Source organism: Diaphorina citri, unplaced genomic scaffold (genome assembly GCF_000475195.1).
Source record: "Diaphorina citri unplaced genomic scaffold, Diaci psyllid genome assembly version 1.1 scaffold290, whole genome shotgun sequence".
In the NCBI taxonomy this organism is placed as follows: Eukaryota; Metazoa; Arthropoda; class Insecta; order Hemiptera; family Psyllidae; genus Diaphorina; species Diaphorina citri.
This window is the reverse complement of record NW_007377726.1, coordinates 159818-184590: the sequence shown is the minus strand read 5'-3', so window position 1 is coordinate 184590 and position 24773 is coordinate 159818. Positions and strand designations below refer to the sequence as shown.

General features: G+C 35.9%; 5 protein-coding genes and 1 long non-coding RNA gene across 7 annotated transcripts in view; 2 read left to right on the top strand and 4 right to left on the bottom strand.

The window, feature by feature from the left end:
• LOC108252129 (UPF0235 protein C15orf40 homolog) overlaps positions 1-12044 on the top strand; it is a 23712-nt gene extending 11668 nt beyond the window's left edge. Inside the window, exons 2-6 of the mRNA XM_026822068.1 lie at positions 930-938; positions 9368-9371; positions 9893-10102; positions 10906-11065; positions 11831-12044. Of these exons, the coding sequence (XP_026677869.1) occupies positions 930-938; positions 9368-9371; positions 9893-10102; positions 10906-11004 (322 nt within the window). The 3' untranslated portion in view covers positions 11005-11065; positions 11831-12044. The remainder of the gene's footprint in view (positions 1-929; positions 939-9367; positions 9372-9892; positions 10103-10905; positions 11066-11830) is intronic.
• LOC113466548 overlaps positions 1-13470 on the top strand; it is a 25228-nt gene extending 11758 nt beyond the window's left edge. The window contains exon 2 of the long non-coding RNA XR_003390917.1: positions 13331-13470. This is a non-coding gene — a long non-coding RNA (uncharacterized LOC113466548). The remainder of the gene's footprint in view (positions 1-13330) is intronic.
• LOC103507124 overlaps positions 1-24773 on the bottom strand; it is a 117140-nt gene that overhangs the window by 7987 nt on the left and 84380 nt on the right. For both annotated transcript variants that reach the window (XM_026822067.1, XM_017443188.2), the window contains one exon: positions 18771-18984. In XM_026822067.1, the coding sequence (XP_026677868.1) occupies positions 18771-18984 (214 nt within the window). The remainder of the gene's footprint in view (positions 1-18770; positions 18985-24773) is intronic.
• On the bottom strand, positions 2868-8231 carry LOC103507118 (proteasome activator complex subunit 3). Its single transcript, XM_008471563.3, has 5 exons — positions 8101-8231; positions 4301-4479; positions 3838-4009; positions 3329-3603; positions 2868-3006 (listed from the first exon to the last, which is right to left on the bottom strand). Exons 1-5 carry the CDS (start codon positions 8122-8124, stop codon positions 2922-2924), a joined length of 735 nt encoding a protein of 244 aa, XP_008469785.1. The 5' UTR covers positions 8125-8231; the 3' UTR covers positions 2868-2921.
• On the bottom strand, positions 6600-8262 carry LOC108251833 (proteasome activator complex subunit 3-like). Its single transcript, XM_008471565.2, has 4 exons — positions 8101-8262; positions 7779-7957; positions 7113-7284; positions 6600-6878 (listed from the first exon to the last, which is right to left on the bottom strand). Exons 1-4 carry the CDS (start codon positions 8122-8124, stop codon positions 6600-6602), a joined length of 654 nt encoding a protein of 217 aa, XP_008469787.1. The 5' UTR covers positions 8125-8262.
• Positions 12554-14708, bottom strand: LOC103507119. The gene is made up of 3 exons (XM_008471566.3): positions 14163-14708; positions 13810-13955; positions 12554-13584 (listed from the first exon to the last, which is right to left on the bottom strand). The coding sequence occupies exons 1-3, from the start codon at positions 14362-14364 to the stop codon at positions 13450-13452; spliced, it is 483 nt and encodes a 160-aa protein (XP_008469788.2). The 5' UTR covers positions 14365-14708; the 3' UTR covers positions 12554-13449.

Here is a 24773-nt window from a genome sequence, read left to right as displayed (position 1 = left end):
GATCCGGCGACCCCCGAGATCTACACTCTTTCCCTACACCCCGCTCTTCCGATCTTAAAAAAAAAAAAAATCTAATCAATTCTTCTTTGTTACGTTTTTCATTCTTTCAGGATCATTTTATCAACACATTCCAATTTCGTATGCTTCGGAACTCTAGAGATTTAATTCCTGAACAAAGAAGGGCTTCTCGGAGGGGACTTGAGGTAAGTTTTCAATACCTATAGATCCCAATATTCAATTGCTTATGTACTCCTGTACACGAATCAAAGGTATTTTTTTATTTATGTAAGTAGATATAAGTATAGGCAGCAAAAGAACCCTTGCCAAATGCCTGGAAGGGGAAGTTTTGATTTATTTATTTTCTTTTTTTATAAATAAAGAGAAGAAATATGTAAATGACCTCGCCAAAGAAATGAATGGCCAATTTTTTAAATCCCTTTTTTTATTTATTTTTATTAGAGTGAATATTTGTTTAATTTGTTTATTTCGTGAATAACCTTGCCAGATGTATTAAAGTATTAAAAGGAAAAATACCTACACCCTGCCAATGTAAAAAGTTAATATTACGAATAAGCGTACATTATGTTGCTAGAGTATAGACACTAAATTATTATTTTAATTAAAAAGGAGACTAGAGAGTTTTGGAAATATCTTCGAAAATAAGACGTAAAAAAAAAGAATTAAATAAATAAAATAAAACATAATTAACTTTTTCCCCTCTCTATTACATTATTATGAATTAGGGACATATGGAACCTATACAATGTAATGAGTGCATTGGAAATCGGGTCAAAATTTTGCAAATCCGGGGGAGTAGCTTGTTAAAAAAGGTAAAAAAAGTAAATATAAATAGAAATAAAATAATAATAAAAAAAGCAAACAATAGGGTTCTATTGGTTTATTTATAAGCCAATATGTGATAAATCAAGTCCACCAACCTGTAGTGGATGGTAAGCTTGATGCTATTATTTATTATTAGGTTAACCGTGGAGTGTCAAAACTGGGTCAATAGGGTATATGAACAATATCACAGGAAAGCACAGATTTAATCACCACTACTTCGGGGGTACATGAAAACTGTTCTCATCATATTTTTAAATTATTTTGAGCGTAAAAAATTCAAGTGGTAAAATAATATATAAAACAGGCAAACAGGAAGGTTGGTAATAAATTCCTGGCACCTGGGTGGCTCGGCACTTGTTATAGACACTCCTGGGAATTTCTGAGCTTCATTGCTGTGAAATTTTAATATCACCTTAAAATACACAAGAGTGTAATGTGTATGTATAACGTATATTATGTAATTTTATTATTACCACCTCTTTCAGGAATTGGGATCGAAAATGACAGCGCAGCGGAACAAAATAAACTGTAGGCAGGAGCACTTGGTAATTGCTGATCCATAGTTTATTATACTCGTAGGTAGGTACATCCATACAATAATAAAATTAGGGGAGCATTTGATTCACGTAATGTGAGAAACCCGAGTGTTTCTAATTTAGTGTTCCGCCAGTCGACAATAAACAATAAACGTGTAGAAATAAACGTACATAAACAAGCGGGGCCCGTCCCTCCGGGAATTTTTCGATCTTGGTTAAAGAAAATCAGTATTTATGTACCTACTTGTTAGTTATTGGTCACATTGACGCGATACGTATTCAGTTCGCATCACTGCGATCACTTTGCAAATTGCATACACGAATTTCAACATAGGTACTGATAGATTTCTGACGTGACTTTGTGAAGATTCATCTTGAAAAGAAGAACACAAGCAACTGTGAAGAATATAAGCTACTTGTGTTCTTCTTTACACGAATTTCCCCTGGATCCCTGAAGATAGGCAACACCGAGTCTGGTAGGTACCTGGACCAGTGACAGATCGGTCACACTTGCTGAAAAATTCAATGTGTAGATATTTGGACTGGGATTGATTTATTTGGATTGCCTAAATATTATCTAACTAAAAAAGGCATTAACTGAGGTAAAATGGTGACCTATCCCTAGGAAAAATGCTAGAAAAAGATTTGTTGTTTAGGTAGGTACCTACCTATAGTGAACTCAAATACACGCTTTTTTCACAAAGTACAAAAAAAAAAACAATTTATTGCTTATTGAAACATTGGTTGATAGTGATTATCACAAAAAAAAAAAAAAAAAAAAAAAAAAAAAAAAACCAATTTATTGCTTATTGAAACATTGGTTGATAGTGATTATCACAGAATGAAATGTGACAGGCAAGCAGACATTAGATGTATTTGTATTTGAAACCGTTTTTCATAGATTACAGAGGAAGAATAAATAATAATACCTTTAATTTACTTAAATTAATTACTTAACAGGAAGCTTCAGCTATTTATTATCATTGATAAAATGGGATAATATTGGGATATGGTTCACAATATTAAGGAACTAATGATTCTCAAAGAATCTATTGATAAAAAAAAAGTACCTACATAACCTGTAAAGCTAAAACAATTTGGGGATGGTTATATATGATTTTGAAGAGGTATCAAAGTACTTATTTGAATAATCCTATAATAATATAATTTAGTTTTACCAATCAAAGAGTTTAATGTGAAAATTATTTTCATAGTAGAAAAAAAAACCCTTTCTAAGGTAAGTAATAAGTACTTGAAATAATAATAATAAAAAAATCAACTTAAATGTAGTACAGTAAATGTCTTTTGACACTTATTTAAATAATCCTATAATAATATAATTTAGTTTTACCAATCAAAGAGTTTAATGTGAAAATTATTTTCATAGTAGAAAAAAAAGCCTTTCAAAGGTAAGTAATAAGTACTTGAAATAATAATAATAAAAAATCAACTTATAATTATAAAGAAATGTAGTACAGTAAATGTCTCTTGATGTTTGTCTTCGAATTGCCTGATGATCTTTTTGTACACATTGATTTTCTTTTAGTACAAGGCTTCGTTATTTGAAGATCTTGGTTTCTTGATTTTTTCCAAATTTTTGGTCACAATGTCATGAAGTGTACAATAGCTGAAATATAAATGCAGAAAATATTTATATTATGAATTATGATAAACACATCAGTCAAGTCGTTCCAATAAATAATCATCTCAAGCAGGCAAAATTAGTGAGGAGAGATCCCTAGCAGGCAAAATTAATGTAATGTGTTTGTGCACATGTAGTTGTGCATTTCTTATAATCTGATGTCACAATTCTTGGAACTTTTTTATTAGAATGGCAAACAAAAATTAATCAACCTTTTAATCATAATTACTTTCTATTTTTACCATAGGTATGAACTATATGCAAAACTATCAAGTTAAAAGTTAACTCACTCTTGAGGCATAGGTACCGGTTTCTAATTTCACATAGGACAAGCCAGAGGCTGAGATATTCTTTCTCATCCAGTTCCTTAACAGCTTGCCTGTAATCAGCAATGTGGGGGTATTTAGCCACTTTTGAGATCACCTTGGCCCTGGACACAAAGTACCGTGACATTTGATCATAGAATGCAGCAGCTTCAGATTCTACAGACTGAATTTCAGCCAAAATGTCTTCTTGGATTGATACACCAAAATTGTTGCCATCTTCAATTTTTGGAATCATAAAAGTAATCCACATTTTCAGCTGAAAAGGAAATAAAACCAAGCAACCAGTAAGTAATTATAAAAACAAATGAGTTGAAGGAGTCAAGAGAAAATTAAAATAAAATTGTAATAATAAAAATAAAGTGAAAGGTATACCTAAATCTCAAATTCAAGTGTCATTTTTGCTCCACTAGAATGTAATGAAGGCAATATATTGGGTAATTAGTCATGTATGTTGCTAACTGCCTTGAGACTGACAGATGTATCAACTCACCACATTGGAGTGCTCCACAAGTTGTTTGATGTGAGGTTTGACCACAGAGATCATAAGTTTGAGTTTTTCATTAGAAGGGACAGGACCATTTGTTAACAAAAGCACGGGTGTCCCTGAGACATCATTGTCCAATTCACGTTTGGCTTTTTTAGTCACTGGTCCATCTGAATGACTGGAAATTAAGGGTAGATCAGTTAAGTAGTTAACAAGCATTAAGGTGATGAGTAAATTTTCAAGTCATCCAACAAATGATTGAAATCCTATTAACAAGCAGCCCATAAAAATCAATGCTTAAATAGACATCTATCTGTTTATCTTATTAAAAAACTAATGCTTGGTATACCATGAAACAATAGTTCTGTTGTTGAATATATCCAATTTTGGTTATGTGGGAATAGTGTGAACAACTTGGTATTATGCCTTTGTCTACCTACTGGAATAGGTCATTCACATCCTTATTTACCTGTTCAGAGTAATAGGTTCAGGAATGGGTATATTAATGTCTTGGTGGATCTTGGTGACATCTTCTACTTGAAACTGTTCAGTGGCCAACAAATCATTGAGAATGACTATTTTTTCCGGAAATCCTTTTAGAATAAGTTCTTCTGCTTGTGATTTTACAGTGTCCACATATTCCTTGACCTGTAAAATATCAATGTAAGTTGAGAGAGAATTTTACATTTAGCAAGTAGGTACCTAAAAGAACACAACAAAGCATCTAGTCTAGAATCTTATTTCGGTAGATTGTTTGTAGCCGTTGTGTACCTACTTGTGCCTGCATGTTGAGTGTTGACTGAGGTCAGTAGAGTTCAAAGGAGATGCCACGTGTCACTATGATATTAGCCGTTGTGTACCTACTTGTGCCTGCATGTTGAGTGTTGACTGAGGTCAGTAGAGTTCAAAGGAGATGCCACGTGCCACTATGATAATTATTAGGTAGGTACCTACAGCATTGCGTTTGATGGTACCTACCTAGAATTAGAAACTAACTATGAAATTTGTAAGGTAAATTGGGGCAGGTAATTTTTATAAATTTGAAAATTTTCATGCATTAATTATTTTATTTAGTATATTTACTGTTATTTCTCATTTTCGTTCATTTTTTTTAGGCGGGGCTTCGCGGGCCGCAAAAATGAGCTCGCGGGCCGCGGGTTGGACAAGCCTGGTCTAGGTAATACACCCTTTGTTCTCGGAACGTCTAGGTTTCTTCTATCCTGTCTTTCCTATCTCTTCAGTGAAGAGTCTTCACACAGACCGGACGATCTTTTTTTTCATGAAAATTTTGGTCCTCGAACCGATTTTAAATAAATGGATTTTTAGATTGTAAAAAAAATTCAGCCAAATTTACTCGAACCAGGCCTTAGTGAAAGCGCTATAGTTCACTATCATTTGGGAGAATTTAGAAATCTAGTGATTTTCAAGTCAAATCTAGTGATTTCTTTTCCTTGAATCTAGTGATTTTTAAAAATTTGGAGTGGAGACCCTGAGCTTAGTTGGTAGTGCGTCTGCCTTGTAAGCGCTAGGCCGCGGGTTCGATTCCCGCCCAGGGCGGATTTTATCCTGATGGGATAATGTTCGTTCTCGGAACGGCTGGCTTTCTGCCCGGGTTCGATTCCCGCCCGGGGCGGATTTTATCCTGATGGGATAATGTTCGTTCTCGGAACGGCTGGCTTTCGTCCTACGGCATAAATTAAGTTAAGGTTCAGCCAGCCTAGCTAGCTTAGTTGGTAGTGCGTCTGCCTTGTAAGCGCTAGGCCACTGGGCTCGATTCCCGCCCGAGGCGGATTTTATCCTGATGGGATAATGTTCGTTCTCGGAACGGCTGGCTTTCTCCTATCCTCGATTCCCGCCCGGGCGGATTTTATCCTGATGGGATAATGTTTGTTCTCGGAACGGCTGGCTTTCTCCTATCCTGTCTTCCTTCTCTCTTTGCCAGCCTAGTTAGCTTAGTTGGTAGTGCGTCTGCCTTGTAAGCGCTAGGCCGCGGGTTCGATTCCCGCCCGGGGCGGGGATAATGTTCGTTCTCGGAACGGCTGGCTTTCCTCCTATCCTGTCTTCCTTCTCTCTTCGATTTCGGGACGATAAGACTTCTACCTTGTAAGCGCTAGGCCGCGGGTTCGATTCCCGCCCGGGGCGGATTTTATCCTGATGGGATAATGTTCGTTCTCGATGGAAGCGCTAGGCCGCGGGTTCGATTCCCGCCCGGGGCGGATTTTATCCTGATGGGATAATGTTCGTTCTCGGAACACCTAGGCCGCGGGTTCGATTCCCGCCCGGGGCGGATTTTATCCTGATGGGATAATGTTCGTTCTCGGAACGGGTTATAAGCGCTAGGCCGCGGGTTCGATTCCCGCCCGGGGCGGATTTTATCCTGTAAGCGCTAGGCCGCGAGTTCGATTCCCGCCCGGGGCGGATTTTATCCTCATGGGATAATGTTCGTTCTCGGAACGGCTCGCGCTAGACGCGGGTTCGATTCCCGCCCGGGGCGGATTTTATCCTGATGGGATAATGTTCGTTCTCGGAACGGCTGGCTATCCTGTCTTCCTTCTCTCTTCGATTTCGGGACGATAAGACCATAGCAGTTACAGTTCCCTCTGTCAAACCCCTTAAAAAAAATGTACATGTACGAAGAAGTAACTTTTATTAGAATGGCAAACAAAAATTAATCAACCTTTTAATCATAATTACTTTCTATTTTTACCATAGGTATGAACTATATGCAAAACTGTCAAGTTAAAAGTTAACTCACTCTTGAGGCATACTTACCGGTTTCTAATTTCACATAGGACAAGCCAGAGGCTGAGATATTCTTTCTCATCCAGTTCCTTAACAGCTTGCCTGTAATCAGCAATGTGGGGGTATTTAGCCACTTTTGAGATCACCTTGGCCCTGGACACAAAGTACCGTGACATTTGATCATAGAATGCAGCAGCTTCAGATTCTACAGACTGAATTTCAGCCAAAATGTCTTCTTGGATTGATACACCAAAATTGTTGCCATCTTCAATTTTTGGAATCATAAAAGTAATCCACATTTTCAGCTGAAAAGGAAATAAAACCAAGCAACCAGTAAGTAATTATAAAAACAAATGAGTTGAAGGAGTCAAGAGAAAATTAAAATAAAATTGTAATAATAAAAATAAAGTGAAAGGTATACCTAAATCTCAAATTCAAGTGTCATTTTTGCTCCACTAGAATGTAATGAAGGCAATATATTGGGTAATTAGTCATGTATGTTGCTAACTGCCTTGAGACTGACAGATGTATCAACTCACCACATTGGAGTGCTCCACAAGTTGTTTGATGTGAGGTTTGACCACAGAGATCATAAGTTTGAGTTTTTCATTAGAAGGGACAGGACCATTTGTTAACAAAAGCACGGGTGTCCCTGAGACATCATTGTCCAATTCACGTTTGGCTTTTTTAGTCACTGGTCCATCTGAATGACTGGAAATTAAGGGTAGATCAGTTAAGTAGTTAACAAGCATTAAGGTGATGAGTAAATTTTCAAGTCATCCAACAAATGATTGAAATCCTATTAACAAGCAGCCCATAAAAATCAATGCTTAAATAGACATCTATCTGTTTATCTTATTAAAAAACTAATGCTTGGTATACCATGAAACAATAGTTCTGTTGTTGAATATATCCAATTTTGGTTATGTGGGAATAGTGTGAACAACTTGGTATTATGCCTTTGTCTACCTACTGGAATAGGTCATTCACATCCTTATTTACCTGTTCAGAGTAATAGGTTCAGGAATAATCAATGCTTAAATAGACATCTATCTGTTTATCTTATTAAAAAACTAATGCTTGGTATACCATGAAACAATAGTTCTGTTGTTGAATCCAATTTTGGTTATGTGGGAATAGTGTGAACAACTTGTTATTATGCCTTTGTCTACCTACTGGAATAGGTCATTCACATCCTTATTTACCTGTTCAGAGTAATAGGTTCAGGAACGGGTATATTAATGTCTTGGTGGATCTTGGTGACATCTTCTACTTGAAACTGTTCAGTGGCCAACAAATCATTGAGAATGACTATTTTTTCCGGAAATCCTTTTAGAATAAGTTCTTCTGCTTGTGATTTTACATTGTCCACATATTCCTTGACCTGTAAAATATCAATGTAAGTTGAGAGAGAATTTTACATTTAGCAAGTACCTAAAAGAACACAACAAAGCATCTAGTCTAGAATCTTAGTTCGCTAGATTGTTTATCATCTTCCTAAGTACAGACCCAAATTAATTTCATTACCTTGACATGAGCTCCATTGGCCATAATAGAAGGAGGTTGAAATCTCTTCTGATTAGTAAAGGTTCTTCTGGTACTTTGGGAGTTTATGGTTGTTTTTAGTTCAATTTCCAGATAAAATTAATCAATCCTGAATCACTTCTTCACCAACTACTACCACGTTCGTTCACGTTCAGGAACTTGGAAAAGGAAAAGGTTTTTTTTCAACTTTATGAAATTTTTGTTTACAATTTGATAAGGCGATTAGAAACCCCGGGTATACTCGTGATGTTATTGGTAGGTGCGTGACACTGTGCTGATCATGCTGATGTGATCTCTTCCGGGCCAAAAATAATCCAAAAAGATTCCCATTTTCCGGATTTCCGATAAACTTCAACTAGGGTACCCAAATTTTGCACAAAAATCTGATAGTATTTCGTAATTTGAACTCAAAGGGGCAGGGCTACCAGTGTCACGCACCTCTGATACGCATACCCGCTATTAACCGGATTTGGTTGTCGAGGTGCCTTACATTAACCCGTTTAACGACGGACGACCGGTCGTTTACATTTGAATATTTTGAATTTTTGAAAAGGATTAGATTGTAGATTTGAAAAGATTTCAGATTTTTGATTTTTCAGGAGGATAGATTAGATTTACCATTTTACCAAGACCAACGACCAACTAGATTAACTAGAACACTAGAACTACATAGAAGCCTTTGAAATAGGTATTCAATAATCCAATATTCATTAATTCCTACTTAAGCTCCTTGATTAATTCACATTCAAGTATGTTTGGATATCTATATCAGGATTCAAGAAGTCATCAAGTGTTTCAGTAGTAAGTATAAGTACCTTTTGTAGTATGTATTCTATACTTTCCATAGTCATTGGTTTATTTGATCCAGCTGTACAGGATAGAATATTAGAGACAATGTTCCCTGTCTTTGAGCTAAAAATCAAGTAAATTAATAGCTCGTTAAACATAACAAACAAACAATTTTCCCTGTCTGAAGTACCTGTTAGCCTGTTACACCAGAGGCACAGACCATCACCTGTGTCCAACTGTCCACTCATAGTGACAGTCATCAATAATTGATGAATTGACGTTAATTGCCATCAATCAATGGCCATTGACTATGTGTGGCCACAGCTTTAAAATCATCTCTTCCTGTTGATCTGGGCAGTTCACCACAGAAGCTTTCTTTAAGTATTCAGTATGTACAAGTAATAATGTTACCAGTGGTTCAGTCAACTGTAGAACTTGAGGGGACTGTTGACTATTTTACAGTTATGGTGAAACAATCAAACGAACTTACAAACTAATTGCAAAATCGTTGAGGCTTCCTCAAAAGTATTCCAAGATAATTGAAAAGTTCAGAAAGACTTGACCATTCGAATTTGTCTTTTTCTCAATTTTATTCTTTTTCCGGTCGAACTTTAGTTCTGAGGGTTGGTCCACTTGAATCATAGCACACTTTGTGTGAATTCTGGACATCCCAGGCGTTCTTTGTTTGACAAAATTCAAAATCTCTACATTAGATAATGAATGAATAGTATGAATACTCAATACCTACGTTTATATTGACCTAAATTATGAATCTAGATTAAATAAAGATCACAGTATGCGAGTTATAAAAGAGACAGGAGGGGAAGAGCGGTGTGTTGGTATGATTCTGCTTCCTCCTGCAAAAGTTGTAGTGTTGTTCTTCCTTGACATAGGATAGGTTTTCTGTAACATGTTACAATACAGTAAATTAGTAAATTCAAATGGATGTAGATTGTAGACATTTTTCACCAAGTTTAATCTTCAATCACCTATAGTTCTGGATAAATCTGGCAATATTCTTGTCCACATACTAGCCAAGCCAGGAGCTAAAACAAATGCTATCACAGATGTGAGTCAAGATCGAGTAGGTGTACAAATCAATGCTCCCCCTGTGGATGGGGAAGCTAACACGGAATTAGTCAAGTACTTGTCCAAATTACTTGGACTACGGAAAAGTGATGTGTCCCTTGATAAGGTAATGAAGTAGGTACATAGAGTTTAAGGGTAAAAAAAGCATAGGTACCTACTTAGTACTTACCTTTAATTCTCAACCTCTTTGGTTGACAATGTACAATTAATGAAGTCAGATGAGGTATACATAGATTTGGGAAGCAGTCATGTCCTGGCAGCAACTTTGCATTTCACAATATTAATTATTAATCATTGGAAATCACCAATCATTTACTATTGTGTACCTGTGACCATTTCCTCATGAGTCTCACTTCTGACTTTGACCCATTTTACATGCATTCACCTATAGTTCTGGATAAATCTGGCAATATTCTTGTCCACATACTAGCCAAGCCAGGAGCTAAAACAAATGCTATCACAGATGTGACTCAAGATCGAGTAGGTGTACAAATCAATGCTCCCCCTGTGGATGGGGAAGCTAACACAGAATTAGTCAAGTACTTGTCCAAATTACTTGGACTACGGAAAAGTGATGTGTCCCTTGATAAGGTAATGAAGTAGGTACTTACATGGAGTTTAAGGGTAAAAAAAGCATAGGTACCTACTTAGTACTTACCTTTAATTCTCAACCTCTTTGGTTGACAATGTACAATTAATGAAGTCAGATGAGGTATACATAGATTTGGGAAGCAGTCCTGTCCTGGCAGCAACTTTGCATTTCACAATATTAATTATTAATCATTGGAAATCACCAATCATTTACTTTTGTGTACCTGTGACCATTTCCTCATGAGTCTCACTACTGACTTTGACCCATTTTACATGCAGTAAGTATTACTAACATTTCTGAACCTGAATATCTTGCAGGGGTCCAAAAGTAGACAGAAGACCATTTGTATAAACAAAGATGCTTGCTCATTAGATGATGTACATAATAAACTAATGAATGAGGCCAAGAAACAATGATCAAGTTGAAAAGGTGATACCTGATACTCCTCATGCAGCAGGGCTTCTCCATCTTATACAGGTAAGACTGAGAAAAATAACTTGATCAGCTTCAGGGGCATGTTCCAGAAGAGGTGGTGTTTTACATTACAAGCTAATTCCAACTGAGCAGCTATGGCTGATAGAAGTGGTATTTTCTCTATTTTGTCATCACCTTTTGGCTGTAGCTAAAGCCACTACAACAACAACAACAACAACAACAACAACAACAACAACAACAAGCTAATTAAGACACTCTATGAGAAAATTGGAGAAACCTAATTTGCATTTGCTTGTAACACCATCATGCTCTTTAGGAATAATCCCCACACTCCCACAGTCAATGAAGGCTGTTCAATGAAGCACTTCTCCTTCTTGAGACCCATTCTGGAATGCAAGTGGGTAAAAGAGGGAAAAACTCAACAAGTACTAAAATTGCTTTTCTTAATAATCAAATAATCACAACCTTTTTTAATTAATAAAAGGTTCAGAGTTTTTTTTTCAATTATTTTCATGCACCCTTACTTGTTGAGTATAGGGTGTAGGTATGACCCCAATATGATTTTATAATGCACACTGTTAAATGTCTTTGTTTAATTTTTGTGTTATTTCAGTTGGAATTATGCCAATGTCCAATTTTATTGTTTCTGTTGCTTATTGAAGTTGATTAAAATTATATTCCATTATTCTCAAACTCATGAATCTCATGAGCTATAGCACGCTAATGGAACAGTTGCAAATGGGACCCCAATATGATTTTATAATGCACACTGTTAAATGTCTTTGTTTAATTTTTGTGTTATTTCAGTTGGAATTATGCCAATGTCCAATTGTTTCTGTTGCTTATTGAAGTTGATTAAAATTATATTCCATTATTCTCAAACTCATGACTCTCATGAGCTATAGCACGCTAATGGAACAGTTGCAAATGGGTAAAAATTATTAATAAATGGTGGATTCCTACGTAAAAAGAAGTGAAAAATCCAAATATGAGGTCAAAACTCCGAAAAAATAACTGTAAAAGGTCGAACATTCAAATTTCATTTTCCGTTCTAATGAAAGAATTCAAAGATGTGTGACGTCAGACTTCAGGCAGTTGCCTCGCTAGGTAGCGCCAGTATGCAAGCACGCTGGCGGTGGAGCAGAAAGAAATGCGCAGAAACGTATGCGCACAAACACATTAATGTGCTGCCTGCGAGGGAGCTTTGCTCGGAACATTTGATGTGACGTCATCGCGTACGCGAGCGTCAGAGTTCAAGATTTACCGGTATTTTTTAATCGATTTATCTCGGGATCTAGAACTCGTAGAAGAAAAAGAAAAATTCCGTTGTTCCTCATTTTTCCTGCTCTTTGATTTTGAAACATCACCCAAGTAAGCGCAACTGATCTATTAAAACCATAGTTCTCATTTTAATTCCTCAAAAAAATTCATACCAAATAGCAGCAAAAATGGTTGATGTTCATAGTGTTTTACTTACCTACATAGAGTGTAAAATAGAATCTAATAAAAAATAAAAACAGTAGTTAATAATATTAGGTATAAATTTAATTTATTAAAACTAACTTTTAAAATATAAATATGTATGTGTGAGAGAAGAATAAGAATAGTTACCTAATTTATTACAGTAGGATTTTTTTTTTTTTAATATAATATTGGCTACTGATTCGATAGTAGATACAGGGTGGCCGAATTATCCATTAAAGTTTTCAGTGTCGATTGGTGGCACCATCCTGTAAATTTTACTGGGTGAATCAGACTAATGGTTGGATAAGTTATTAAGACAGGAGGCTATAAAACCGATTTGACCACAGGAGTTAAATTGCCCCTCAAAAGAAGTACCGACTATTTCAAAAAATAATATGAAAGTTATGTGAATTGGTCATGTTGTATTTTGAGGTCTTGGACCATTGTACAAGAATAGATAGATAGGGAAGACAAAAAAATAATAAATAGAATAAAATAAACAAGTATTTCTACACAGAAATGTTTTATCTAGCTCCTGAAGATATAACACCATATGACTGCTATATGTTCCTTCTTGTTCAATATTGGCCATGGGTATAAAAAGGTTTCTGACAGGTTATATTACCAGTTGTCAGTTTTTCCAGGTATCTAGGGCACCATCTCCGTACCCTAACATGAAAAGGCAATTACTGAATTACCTACTTACCCTATACTTTTTTTTTTACAGGCTAATGAACATGGTCCTGACAACATAGTGGTGTGTTACGTACTTATAGTGACGATTTTATTGTGATGATAAATTCATTGATTTTTCTTTACAGATTGAGTGATGCGAATCTTCAGGTTGTGTCAATGTTTTTCTGTTTTGGCAGATGTTAGGTATTGACACGTTTGCCGGTTATTGATATTCTTGAACAGAGACAAGTTTTGACTGTTTTGCTGGGCAGAATTTATCGGTACGATTACCTATCTGTCATTGCCGCGTTTGAACATTTACAACTGAGTTTTGGTTTGCATATTTTATCAATACAATTATTTGTGATTGCTGCTATTTTACCATTGATTTTCGGTTTGCATATTTCATCATCTGTCAGTGCCTCGTTTGAACATTTACTATCACCGGTTATTGATATTCTTGAACAGAGACAAGTTTTGACTGTTTTGCTGGGCAGAATTTATCGGTACGATTACCTATCTGTCATTGCCGTGTTTGAACATTTACAACTGAGTTTTGGTTTGCATATTTTATCAATACAATTATTTTTGATTGCTGCTATTTTACCATTGATTTTCGGTTTGCATATTTTATCATCTGTCAGTGCCTCGTTTGAACATTTACTATCCATTTTTGGAGCAAGCGGTGAGAAACAATATTGGACTTGAAGTTTATGTTTGTGATGTATTGAGGAAGGGGAGGCAGAGTGACCGAAGTAGTATTCTTTTTCTTCGCAAAGTGCTTTCTTGTTGTCTAGAATCAGGGAACCCAAATAAAACTTTAGAAAAAATTCCGTATGTACATATGTCTGTTTGTCTGTTAAGCTGATAGACTTTATCACGAGAAAATGGCTCGACTGATTTTGATGAAATTATTTATGTGTGTTAGGAACAGCACTGAAAACTGAAATTGACATCTACCTCTTATCTACTCAAAGAATATGTACCTAATCTACTATACCTTGTATTTGTTTTTTGATTATCTTGATCTTTTCCCGCCAATCTCCAAGAGCACTTTGAGCATTTCTTACATATTTTTGAGCCTCGCAATTCCGAAGCTCTCCATTTGCACAAGTTTCTCTAGTAATTTTTGTGAAAGAATTTTTCGTTATTTTCGTGAGAGATCCTGTTTTCGTATTGGATAGTACAGTTTTCAACTCCATTTTTGTATGTGATCTTAATTTTTGTGTTATATACTTATGTTATGAAATTTAATATCAGAGATCATAATAATATGTTCTGGTGAATGTGTTTGTTTTGTACTATTCATTTGTTTTTCATAGTTTACTTAAGTGAGAAAAAAATAAAAATAAATATGGCCTATTCAATGTTCATTCTCTATCCAATCACTTACTCATATTCAGTTTCATGAGACTAGGTGTGCCCTCCCTAAAGAAATGTACCTAATAAAAAGTATAATAATAATAATAATAATAGACTCTTGAGTGGAAGGTAACCACTAGGCGAGGTTAACGCCTTAGGCGTTCTCTACCACCTAACCCCGAGAGCTCCATTATTATGTGGTCAAATTCTCAAATAAATGAGGATAAAATTCCATACCTCGGCTGGGATCGAACCCACGCCCTCCTGATTACCAGGCGAGCGTCTTGACCACTACGCCACCGAGGCAGGTTTGTTATAACAAGTGATCAAAAAGGATCTTTCTCTGAAGACAAAGTTTGACCTTTTCAAGTGGTGAGAATTTCAAGTTTTTGATCGTCCACTTGAGAAATTTTCGTTTGTTAATGTTACCTTTTTAGATATTTATTTTTAATTAAAATTTTCTGAAGGATTTCAAATTCTCTTCTCAAAATTATATAAATTCATAAAAAAGATTATGTAATTTTTAATAGGAATGTTTGGGAGTACACAAGAAATACAATAGTGAAAGAGCAGGGTTTTGTGTTAGAATGACATTTTAACCAATTCCTCAACTGATATGGCCAGTCTGAGATGTTTTAACCTGGATCATATGAAATGTTCTCACAGTCCAATACCCAGATAAATGCCCTCGGTGTTCCTTAATAAATTTAGTTTATGTATGGCCTGGTATATGGACTTATCTCTGTACGTTTTGTGTTTGTGTCGCCCTCTGAGGTTGAAAGGAAGAAACTAAAGGCAAGTGGTATAGGGAATCTAACTTGGGCTGAGATTTGAATTACCCAAGAGACTAAAAAGAAGCAAACTTTGCTATTTAGATAAGCGCTATAAATTTCCTTCTTCTTTTTCTCTTCTATTTCCGAGATTTTTTCCTTCATTTTTTTCGTACAAGTTTTGTATATTGATAGCGTTCTTGATGTGGAGGGAGAGAGAAAGAGTTTCTTGTGAATCGCTCTCTTGTATAACGAATTCCATTTCCTAAAATTAACAAAACAACTTTTCGGCCCCCCCTTTTTTTTTTTTTTTTTTTTTTTTTTAGTATAGGTATCTATTAATTTGTATTCAAACAATCCTTTATAGCGAGTTTCCGACATTTCAAATACCCCTGAGAAAATTTGCTAGTATTAGTAGAATGATTCTGGAAAAGATTCACTTTGTAATGATGCGTTTTAAAAATGTTGGTAGATATTTTATATTTTTCTCCATATAGGTAAGTAGATCCTCTCATCTCCTCAATAACTTGGTATGAGTAGCAAGCAGTCTTCTCTATCCGCTTTCTCTCATGTATTTCTAAAGTTCTTGACATTTTAAATTAAAAATTAAGAGAAGTTCTCAACGTCAATTTACCCCGTCTCTCTCGCTCTTCTTTGTATTATTGCAGACATGTTGTGTGTACCTACCTATTTATAGTTGTTGTTCTTTTTGTAGTTCGAAGTAAAAGTAAACAAATAAATGGCTCGGAAATTAAATGTTCTTTCTACCTGGGTAGTTCTGAAATAATTTAATCACCATAAAAACTCTGGGATGAGTACCCTACCCAGAATACTTCGCGTTAAAATTTAACAAGAGATGGAGAGAATGCCGCATAGCGTCTATGTCCCTAGAATTCAATTCTTCATGTAACAATTAACAGTACATTCTCGGGAATAAGCGCTATTTTCATAAACATTGGACCTGGGTTTCGTAATTGCCGGAGAGTGTGGGTTCCAAAAATGTACCTACGTAAGTTAGGAGTAAAGTTTGCGAAAAACCGTTTTTATCGAGTTCGCTACCAATTTATTTTCATTATTTTTAGGTCAAAAGTAAACCCAAAAGTAAAAGTTATAGTCTTTAACCGATTTTGTAAAAAAATTATTTTATATTTTACTCCCTCAGAAGATTCCTTTTCGGGCGAAACTAGTCCTTTTATAATGTAAATAAACTGTCTTTCGACAAAATTAAAGCCTTATTCGTTTTCCATATAGGTAATCCAATTCTTAAGGTGTGTTCAAACCGGTCGTCGATCGACGAGATGATTCTGTTATCAAGGCAGTTTGGATGGTTCAGTTGACATCGATCGACGGCCGGTCGATTGTGTGGACACACCTTTAGAGTGCACTCTTGTTACTCACTTAGTGTCATCTGAGGAGTGATGTGTGCTGAATGATACACAGAGTTGTGGTCAGTAGAAACCATGTACGGAGATGTAGACTAGAGGTCACTGTACCGGAACTACCATCATGGATTGCTGCTGGCAGCTCTCCTGGATAGGGAAGAAAAATAAAGGTTTTATTGTTGGTAGGGTAGACTAGAACCTGATATGGCGAGTCTGAGATGTTTTAACCTGGATCATATGAAATGTTCTCACAGTCCAATACCCAGATAAATGCCCTCGGTGTTCCTCAATAAATTTAGTTTATGCATGGCCTGGTATATGGACTTATCTCTGTACGTTTTGTGTTTGTGTCGCCCTCTGAGGTTGAAAGGAAGAAACTGAAGGCAAGTGGTATAGGGAATCTAACTTGGGCTGAGATTTGAATTACCCAAGAGACTAAAAAGAAGCAAACTTTGCTATTTAGATAAGCGCTATAAATTTCCTTCTTCTTTTTCTCTTCTATTTCCGAGATTTTTTCCTTCATTTTTTTCGTACAAGTTTTGTATATTGATAGCGTTCTTGATGTGGAGGGAGAGAGAAAGAGTTTCTTGTGAATCGCTCTCTTGTATAACGAACAATATTGTCTGTATCATCAAAGTCCTTGGTTTGAAGCCGGGCGAACAGTTCATTTTAGATGCATCAACATAATTAACTCGTAGCGAACTCAGAAAAAGGGCCCCTACGATGCCCCTGAAGGCCCCATGGGGCTCAAAATCCAATGAATAAATTTCCTTTTTGTGTAGAACATGAATTGCACTCTTTCATAAAAGAAAAAGAATTGAAACGAGCTAACAAAATATTTAGTGGATGTGTCAAAAGCACCTAATGTTCTATCAGAACTCAGAAAAAGGGCCCCTACGATGCCCCTGAAGGCCCCATGGGGCTCAAAATCCAATGAATAAATTTCCTTTTTGTGTAGAACATGTACTATTTCATATTTCATAAAAGAAAAAGAATTGAAACGAGCGAACAAAATATTTAGTGGATGTGTCAAAAGCACCTAATGTTCTATCAAAAATCTGACATCAAGATAAAGTCATTTTACACTCCATCCGGTATCGAACCCGGAATTCCTGTGTTGATTTCCATAATATTGTACCACGGGCATTCTCTTCCCGCAAAATATCAGGGAAAGGGTTCTTTCTCTCTTTTATTCTATCAAATGCGTTATTGCATTCTCCATTTTGCTCATTCTTCTTGGAAGTCCCGTCACCCCCTTTTCCTGGAGCTTTTGTCATTTCCTCAATGACTTTCAATGTATTGGAAAAAGGGAAAAAATATTCCGACGTTTTGTAGAGAAATAAAAAAAAAACTCAAAAAGCACGAACAAAAAATACATCCCATGGAAAATGGTAGGGAAAAATGAGACTGAACCTACACATCTCAACACTATAGTAGGAAGTTATATTGACCACAGAATAATGTATTTTGTTCCAAGCCCTAGTCGAAGCAGAAAGTTATGCAACTGGGTACTTAAATAATATCTACAGTTCTACCTACACAATACATGAACAATTGAACATGGTCTTGTTTGACATTTATATGTTTGGAAAAAAAAAAGGAGAAAAAAATCTACCAATAAACGCCCAAATTCTTTTGGTGTGCTAAGGAATAAGATTCGCAATTTTTTGTTTTGTTAAATAAATACTGAAGAAATTTCCAGAAAACAGAGTGAAAGAGTTTGTGAAATACACACACTAGGTACAAAAAAAAAAAAGAAAAAAAAAGCCAAAGTTATTTCTAAAAAAGAAGAAAATAATGGGGTTAAATGGCAGAGAATGCCGCACGCATTAACTTTGCCTGGCTACGTTTCCTTTTTACTTTCTCCTTCCTTGTTTTTATGGTCTGTAAAGTTGGGAAAATCATTTCATAATAGTAATAATAACTAGCTCTTTTAAAAACCTGAGGTCTGTTTCAGGAAGGATTTGGCCCTCTTTTCTCCGAAAATGTTCTCACTGTACACGACATGATTTTTTCCGAACAAGTAGGAACGAGCCTTAAGAAGTGCGAAGACTTTCCTGAAATGGGCCTCAGGGTAGGATATTAGGATCTTACCTGTTACTCTGAGGTAGACTTTCTTGACCAGGGGTGGATGCGTTGACACCTGACATTCGTACAGGCCCTCATCCCGTTTGATAACGAAAGCTATGCACAACCTCCAGTTGTTTGGATATCGGAAGCTCAGCACTTTCCTCTGGTCGCTGCTGTATTGTTGTCGTCCTACTGTCAGCAAGTTGATCACATTGCCTCGCTTGTGATGCCATGTTACCTGCAAGCAGAAATAGATGTGAGCGAGGTGGATAGAATAATGTGCATTAAGGTCACCCCGTTTTTAAGTTTGGTATAAATGTCTTCTGTATTTATTCTACGGTCAAACTTTCTTGACTTGGCGGGGCGGAGCGCTACCGCGCTCCTTAACAAGTTAGCGCAAATATAAATCGGCAATATCTTTTGAATTTCACACATTTTTGTGGGGTTTTTCTTTTTCTTTTTTTTTCTCATTAATTACGTTTCTGAAGATTTCACTCGAAAATCAAGGAAACAAAGGCTACTTCGAACAGTTAAATGGCAGGACCCCAAAACCACCAGACTAGTTTAAAATCTTTAAATGTATCATATTACACTAGAAGTGTACTAAGCTACTAGATGAAGAGCAGGGGAACAGAGCTAGTATAATTTAGTTACGGTTCTGGTGTTCTTATTTACTCAAAGCAAACCGTAGCAGACAGGTAGATACCTACATGCTGCACCACTCCACCCCCCACCCTATTCTCATAAATAAAAATGTACTGAATTTAATAAAGTTTATATCAGCGTTAAATGGACTTTATAACGCTCGGTTTTACGTTTTAACATTTCAAAATTATAATTCTATTTTAATTACTTTTCAAGGATTTAATCTCCGGCTCTAGTTCATGAAAAAAAGCTCAATGTGTCATCAGCGTTGACAGCGGAGAGAATCTGTTACCTGGTACCAGACAAAGTTTTGGAAAATATGGACCTCAAAATGGATATATATTAATGGTAAGTATAGGTAGGTATATAGTCAATGTTTATCAGGGGAATGGTTTCGAATAAAGTAATATCTTGAAGCGTTTACGAACTGTAAACGCTATAGTTACTTTTATAATCGATTGTTCTGTTAAAATAAGAAAAGAACTGTTTCAGTAGACAAAAAAGGCGTATCTGTAATCAACTTCAAAGGGTATTTGAAACATCCTATGCCTATGATATACCTAAGTTCAGTTGGTAATTTAATTAAACGTCCCCTGACTTGACGAAATATCCAACATCACTTTAATTAAGTGAATCCAGACCTTGAATTTTGAAGGTGAGAGAGGAGGAGGAGGAGAAACATGAAATAACAATACGGATGGAAAGAGAATAGAACATGTTGGATTTACAATCGTTTGCTAGAATCTTTTATTTTTTACAAAATAAAATATGAAAAGAACTGTTTCAGTAGACAAAAAAGGCGTATCTGTAATCAACTTCAAAGGGTATTTGAAACATCCTATGCCTATGATATACCTAGGTTCAGTTGGTAATTTAATTAAACGTCCCCTGACTTGACGAAATATCCAACATCACTTTAATTAAGTGAATCCATTCCTTGAATTTTGAAGGTGAGAGAGGAGGAGGAGGAGGAGGAGGAGAAACATGAAATAACAATAGGGATGGAAAGAGAATAGAACATGTTGGATTTACAATCGTTTGCTAGAATCTTTTATTTTTTACAAAATAAAGAGCTCTGAGCTTCCTTTTGACCTCTCCTACATCCAAACTTCAGAACACGAATCCTTTTGTTTTTTAACCCCTACCATCTCCTCTGTGTGTTTTCTAAATCTGTTGGATTTCGAGTCTCTTTTTAAAGGGAGAACACGTTTTAAACTTAAATGATTTAATTTCATGAAATTCACTCGAGCATTCAAGTATGACCTGGGAATGGCAAGCAGTTGGGTGTTGAGAATTTAATATTCATACTTGTGACTTGGAAATAGTTGGAACTTTTGATTGTACCTACCTTGAGACCGGGTGTCCGCGGACTTTGTATTTACAAGACTAGAGAGTTTTGGAAATATCTTCGAAAATAAGACGTAAAAAAAGAATTAAATAAATAAATAAATAAAATAAAACATAATTAACTTTTTCCCCTCTCTATTACATTATTATGAATTAGGGACATAGGGAACCTATACAATCTAATGAGTGCATTGGAAATCGGGTCAAAATTTTGCAAATCCGGGGGAGTAGCTTGTTACAAAAGGTAAAAAAAGTAAATATAAATAGAAATAAAATAATAATAATAAAAAAAGCAAACAATAGGGTTCTATTGGTTTATTTATAAGCCAATATGTGATAAATCAACAATGCTCTGAACCCGCGAGCAGAGGTGTATTAACGTGCTGGGTTGCGCAGAGTGCGCAGCCAGGACGCGGTCAAGTCCAGATGAGGGCACTCAAGTTTCCTAATTTCCATCACGTCGGGGTCATCAATTTAGCCAATACCTGGGAGCAGTCTAAGACACGTTTCATTCTTATTGGAACTCATCAGTTAGACATAGCTCTCAGGTGCTGGCCAGGAATTTGGAAGTGTTATTTATACTTCAGAGATGGAAATTGTGGAGAAACGAGAACCTGCGTTTTCTATGTAAGATTATATTTGTGTTGAGTGTTGTTGTGAGTGCCACAGTATCTTAAGGCTAAATATTGAGAAATCACATTGATGGTACAGTTTTGTATAAATCTTGGATGACAATAAGATAAAATCATTCCACCAAGTTTGTCGGATTTTTACACTAAAACTATAGTATTAAGCTGTTAAATATTTCTCTTGATATTTCGAGATAAAATATCCCGATTACGTACTTCGAGAATTTCTTTCACTTCGTTACCTAAATACTTTAGAAAACGGTTATGAAACGAATTAGAGGACTTAAAAGAGAACCCAGGAACCCAAAAAATTCAAGTGGTAAAATAATATATAAAACAGGCAAACAGGAAGGTTGGTAATAAATTCCTGGCACCTGGGTGGCTCGGCACTTGTCATAGACACTCCTGGGAATTTCTGAGCTTCATTGCTGTGAAATTTCAATATCACCTTAAAATACACAAGTGTGTAATGTGTATGTATAAAGTATATTATGTAATTTTATTATTACCACCTCTTTCAGGAATTGGGATCGAAAATGACAGCACAGCGGAACGAAATAAACTGTAGACAGGAGCACTTGGTAATTGCTGATCATAGTTTATTATACTCGTAGGTAGGTACATCCATACATTAATAAAATTAGGGGAGCACTTGATTCACGTGATGTGAGAAACCCGAGTGTTTCTAATTTAGTGTTCCGCCAGTCGACAATAAACAATAAACGTGTAGAAATAAACGTACATTAAATAAAAACCAATATGTGACATACAGACACCGAAGCGAATACAATAGTCCGTCCCTTATACCTTTTTATTACTATTGTAATAATAAAGGAAGGACGGACTAATAAAAACCAATATGTGACAGAGAATTCAGTTCACACGCCGCGCTGCCCCCAGGCCCCCCAGCCTTCTCTTGCATTACTAATTCAGTTGATACTCATTTCACCGGCTGCAAATTGCACTAGAAATTTATTGCCTCCCATGTTGGTACTAGCCTCTTCTTCAGCAGCGGGACTTTCAGGATTGACCATTTCCTTTCCAGTTCATTTGATTGATTTACCCTGGCATCGGTAATTATAAACTGTTTGCTTTGGTTCTCGTCATTGAGATATGAGTTTGAACGGTTGGTTTTAAAATTTGACGTCAAGTGTTTGATTGCCCTGTCTACATAGAGGTTCGAAAGTTTCGTTACTTGACGAATTTCCTAGAAAATTTTCAATGCTAGTCCATTTCATTTGAAATTTTCGAGAAACAATCTATGAGAATCAAAATCGCGGTACAATATTCTAAAGTGTGTACTCACTAGGGTTGAGATTCGGACTAATGTTCAGCCCTACTTTGTTTACGAAAACACTTACAAGAGTGAAAATTAAAACACATATTCAATGTATGCCTCCCATGTTGGTACTAGCCTCTTCTTCAGCAGCGGGACTTTCAGGATTGACCATTTCCTTTCCAGTTCATTTGATTGATTTACCGGTAATTATAAACTGTTTGCTTTGGTTCTCGTCATTGAGATATGAGTTTGAACTGTTGGTTTTAAAATTTGACGTCAAGTGTTTGATTGCCCTGTCTACATAGAGGTTCGAAAGTTTCGTTACTTGACGGATTTCCTAGAAAATTTTCAATGCTAGTCCATTTCATTTGAAATTTTCGAGAAACAATCTATGAGAATCAAAATTGCGGTACAATATTCTAAAGTGTGTACTCACTAGGGTTGAGATTCGGACTAATGTTCAGCCCTACTTCGTTTACGAAAACACTTACAAGAGTGAAAATTAAAACACATATTCAATGTTTAACAGGAAGCCTAAGCTACGTCTACCTGATAGTCAATTCCCAGCATTTGATACCAATCATGTATGTAGGTAATAGCTTATTGCCCTTATTGTATTTATTCGGACCAGTAAGTCCCGATGGGTTCTTTCCATTAAATACATAATGTCTATACATGTAGACAAATACATAAATTTCTAGTTAAACATATTGAACAAGTCACAGGTCCTTGTACACTTAGAGTTTGTTTCTTAATCCAATATGGATACACTTGTATGTCTACATGTTCGAAAGGAAAGCTGTAGCAACAGAAAGCTGTAGCATTGTTCTGTTTGTGCTCTGATAGCGGAAGAGTTGGAAGAGACTAAACATGAATTGATGTTTGCTATAAAATACTCTAACTTATGACTCCGTCGTAAATTTGCATATGCGATTCAAATTCACAGTCAAATAGTTTCAGTCTAGGTGCTGTTATAAATTCAACTACAGGTTGAAATACGCGAGTGTAGATATAAATGAATATGTATGTGTAGACAGATTCATATTTCGTAAACATTCATATTTTTTATATGCCCATAGGCTCGCGCGTTTGATAGTTGAGATTGCCCCCAGGCTATAATTACGCCCTTCGTAAATTTGTATTTTTTTTTTTAAGTAAATTTGTGAAAAAATGCGAGTATAATTAATAGACAGAAAGGGAAGAGAGACTTACGTTTAGGTAAATCGATACATACCAAAAGTTATATGTACTAACTAGATAGATAAGAAGTACCTAAGTTATGTATAAAATACAGCTGAGAGCTGAGTAAGGCAGCTAGTAGCCAAGTTATGTATAAAATACAGCTGAGTAAGGTAGCCAGTAGCTAGTTATAAATACTCGTACAACATGGTTGTTGTACAACGCACAACAAATGGTAAAAAAAACTTGCCTTGAAGAAATATTAGGAATGCAATAGCTAACTACAGGCAAATTCTATGAATCTCTTATCTGTCTAATTAATATATTAAACCCATTTTACATTTATATCTTTATATTTAACATTGATGTGTAAATGTACAATGTATTTGTTAGATTTACATTGTTATTTGAAACAGCGGAAAATGCTATTTAATGAAATTCAATGGAGGAAGAGAGAGAGAAAGGGGAAGAGAAGGCAGAGAAAGAAAGGGAGGAGGAGGAGGAAGAGAGAGAGACAGAGATTGGTTAAAGCTGAGTATGAGTGAGATGTGTATTTATTCTGTAGGTACTATGTGGTCTCTCTCTTTTTTTCCATTGCCATCTTCTATCCCTCTCTGCACTCAGGAACATGATTATCCTCATGTTTTCTTTGTATCTGTCTGTCCCCACCCCTGTCTCTCTCACTCTCTCTCTGTCTCTCCCTCTCTCTCTCTCTCCCTCTGTCTCTCTCTCCTCTTCTAACTCTCTCTCTCTCTCTCTCATCTCTCTCTCCTCTATCTGTTTCTCTATTCTGTTTCTCTATTCTGTTTTGCATATGTAAGAAAGGAATAAGGTATAATAAATATACAATTGCCATGTAAGTAACGTGTAACATGGGTTGTACATTGTAGAATTTCCGTATGGAGGAAGTACCGTCACAGTACGTGAGTAGCCTGGTACCCCACCTGG

Coding starts and splice junctions, on each gene's coding strand:
- LOC103507118 (XM_008471563.3), bottom strand. CDS start 8,124: ATGGCCAATGGAGCTCATGTCAAG. Junction 4,010..4,300: donor GAACCTATTACTCTGAACAG/GTAAATAAGGAT, acceptor CTTAATTTCCAG/TCATTCAGATGGACCAGTGA. Junction 3,604..3,837: donor TTGTGGAGCACTCCAATGTG/GTGAGTTGATAC, acceptor TTTCCTTTTCAG/CTGAAAATGTGGATTACTTT.
- LOC108251833 (XM_008471565.2), bottom strand. CDS start 8,124: ATGGCCAATGGAGCTCATGTCAAG. Junction 7,958..8,100: donor CCAATGGAGCTCATGTCAAG/GTAATGAAATTA, acceptor GATATTTTACAG/GTCAAGGAATATGTGGACAA. Junction 6,879..7,112: donor TTGTGGAGCACTCCAATGTG/GTGAGTTGATAC, acceptor TTTCCTTTTCAG/CTGAAAATGTGGATTACTTT.
- LOC103507119 (XM_008471566.3), bottom strand. CDS start 14,364: ATGGAGTTGAAAACTGTACTATCCAATACGAAAACAGGATCTCTCACG. Junction 13,956..14,162: donor AATCAAAAAACAAATACAAG/GTATAGTAGATT, acceptor CCCTGATTCTAG/ACAACAAGAAAGCACTTTGC. Junction 13,585..13,809: donor ATAGTAAATGTTCAAACGAG/GCACTGACAGAT, acceptor TGTTCAAACGAG/GCACTGACAGATGATGAAAT.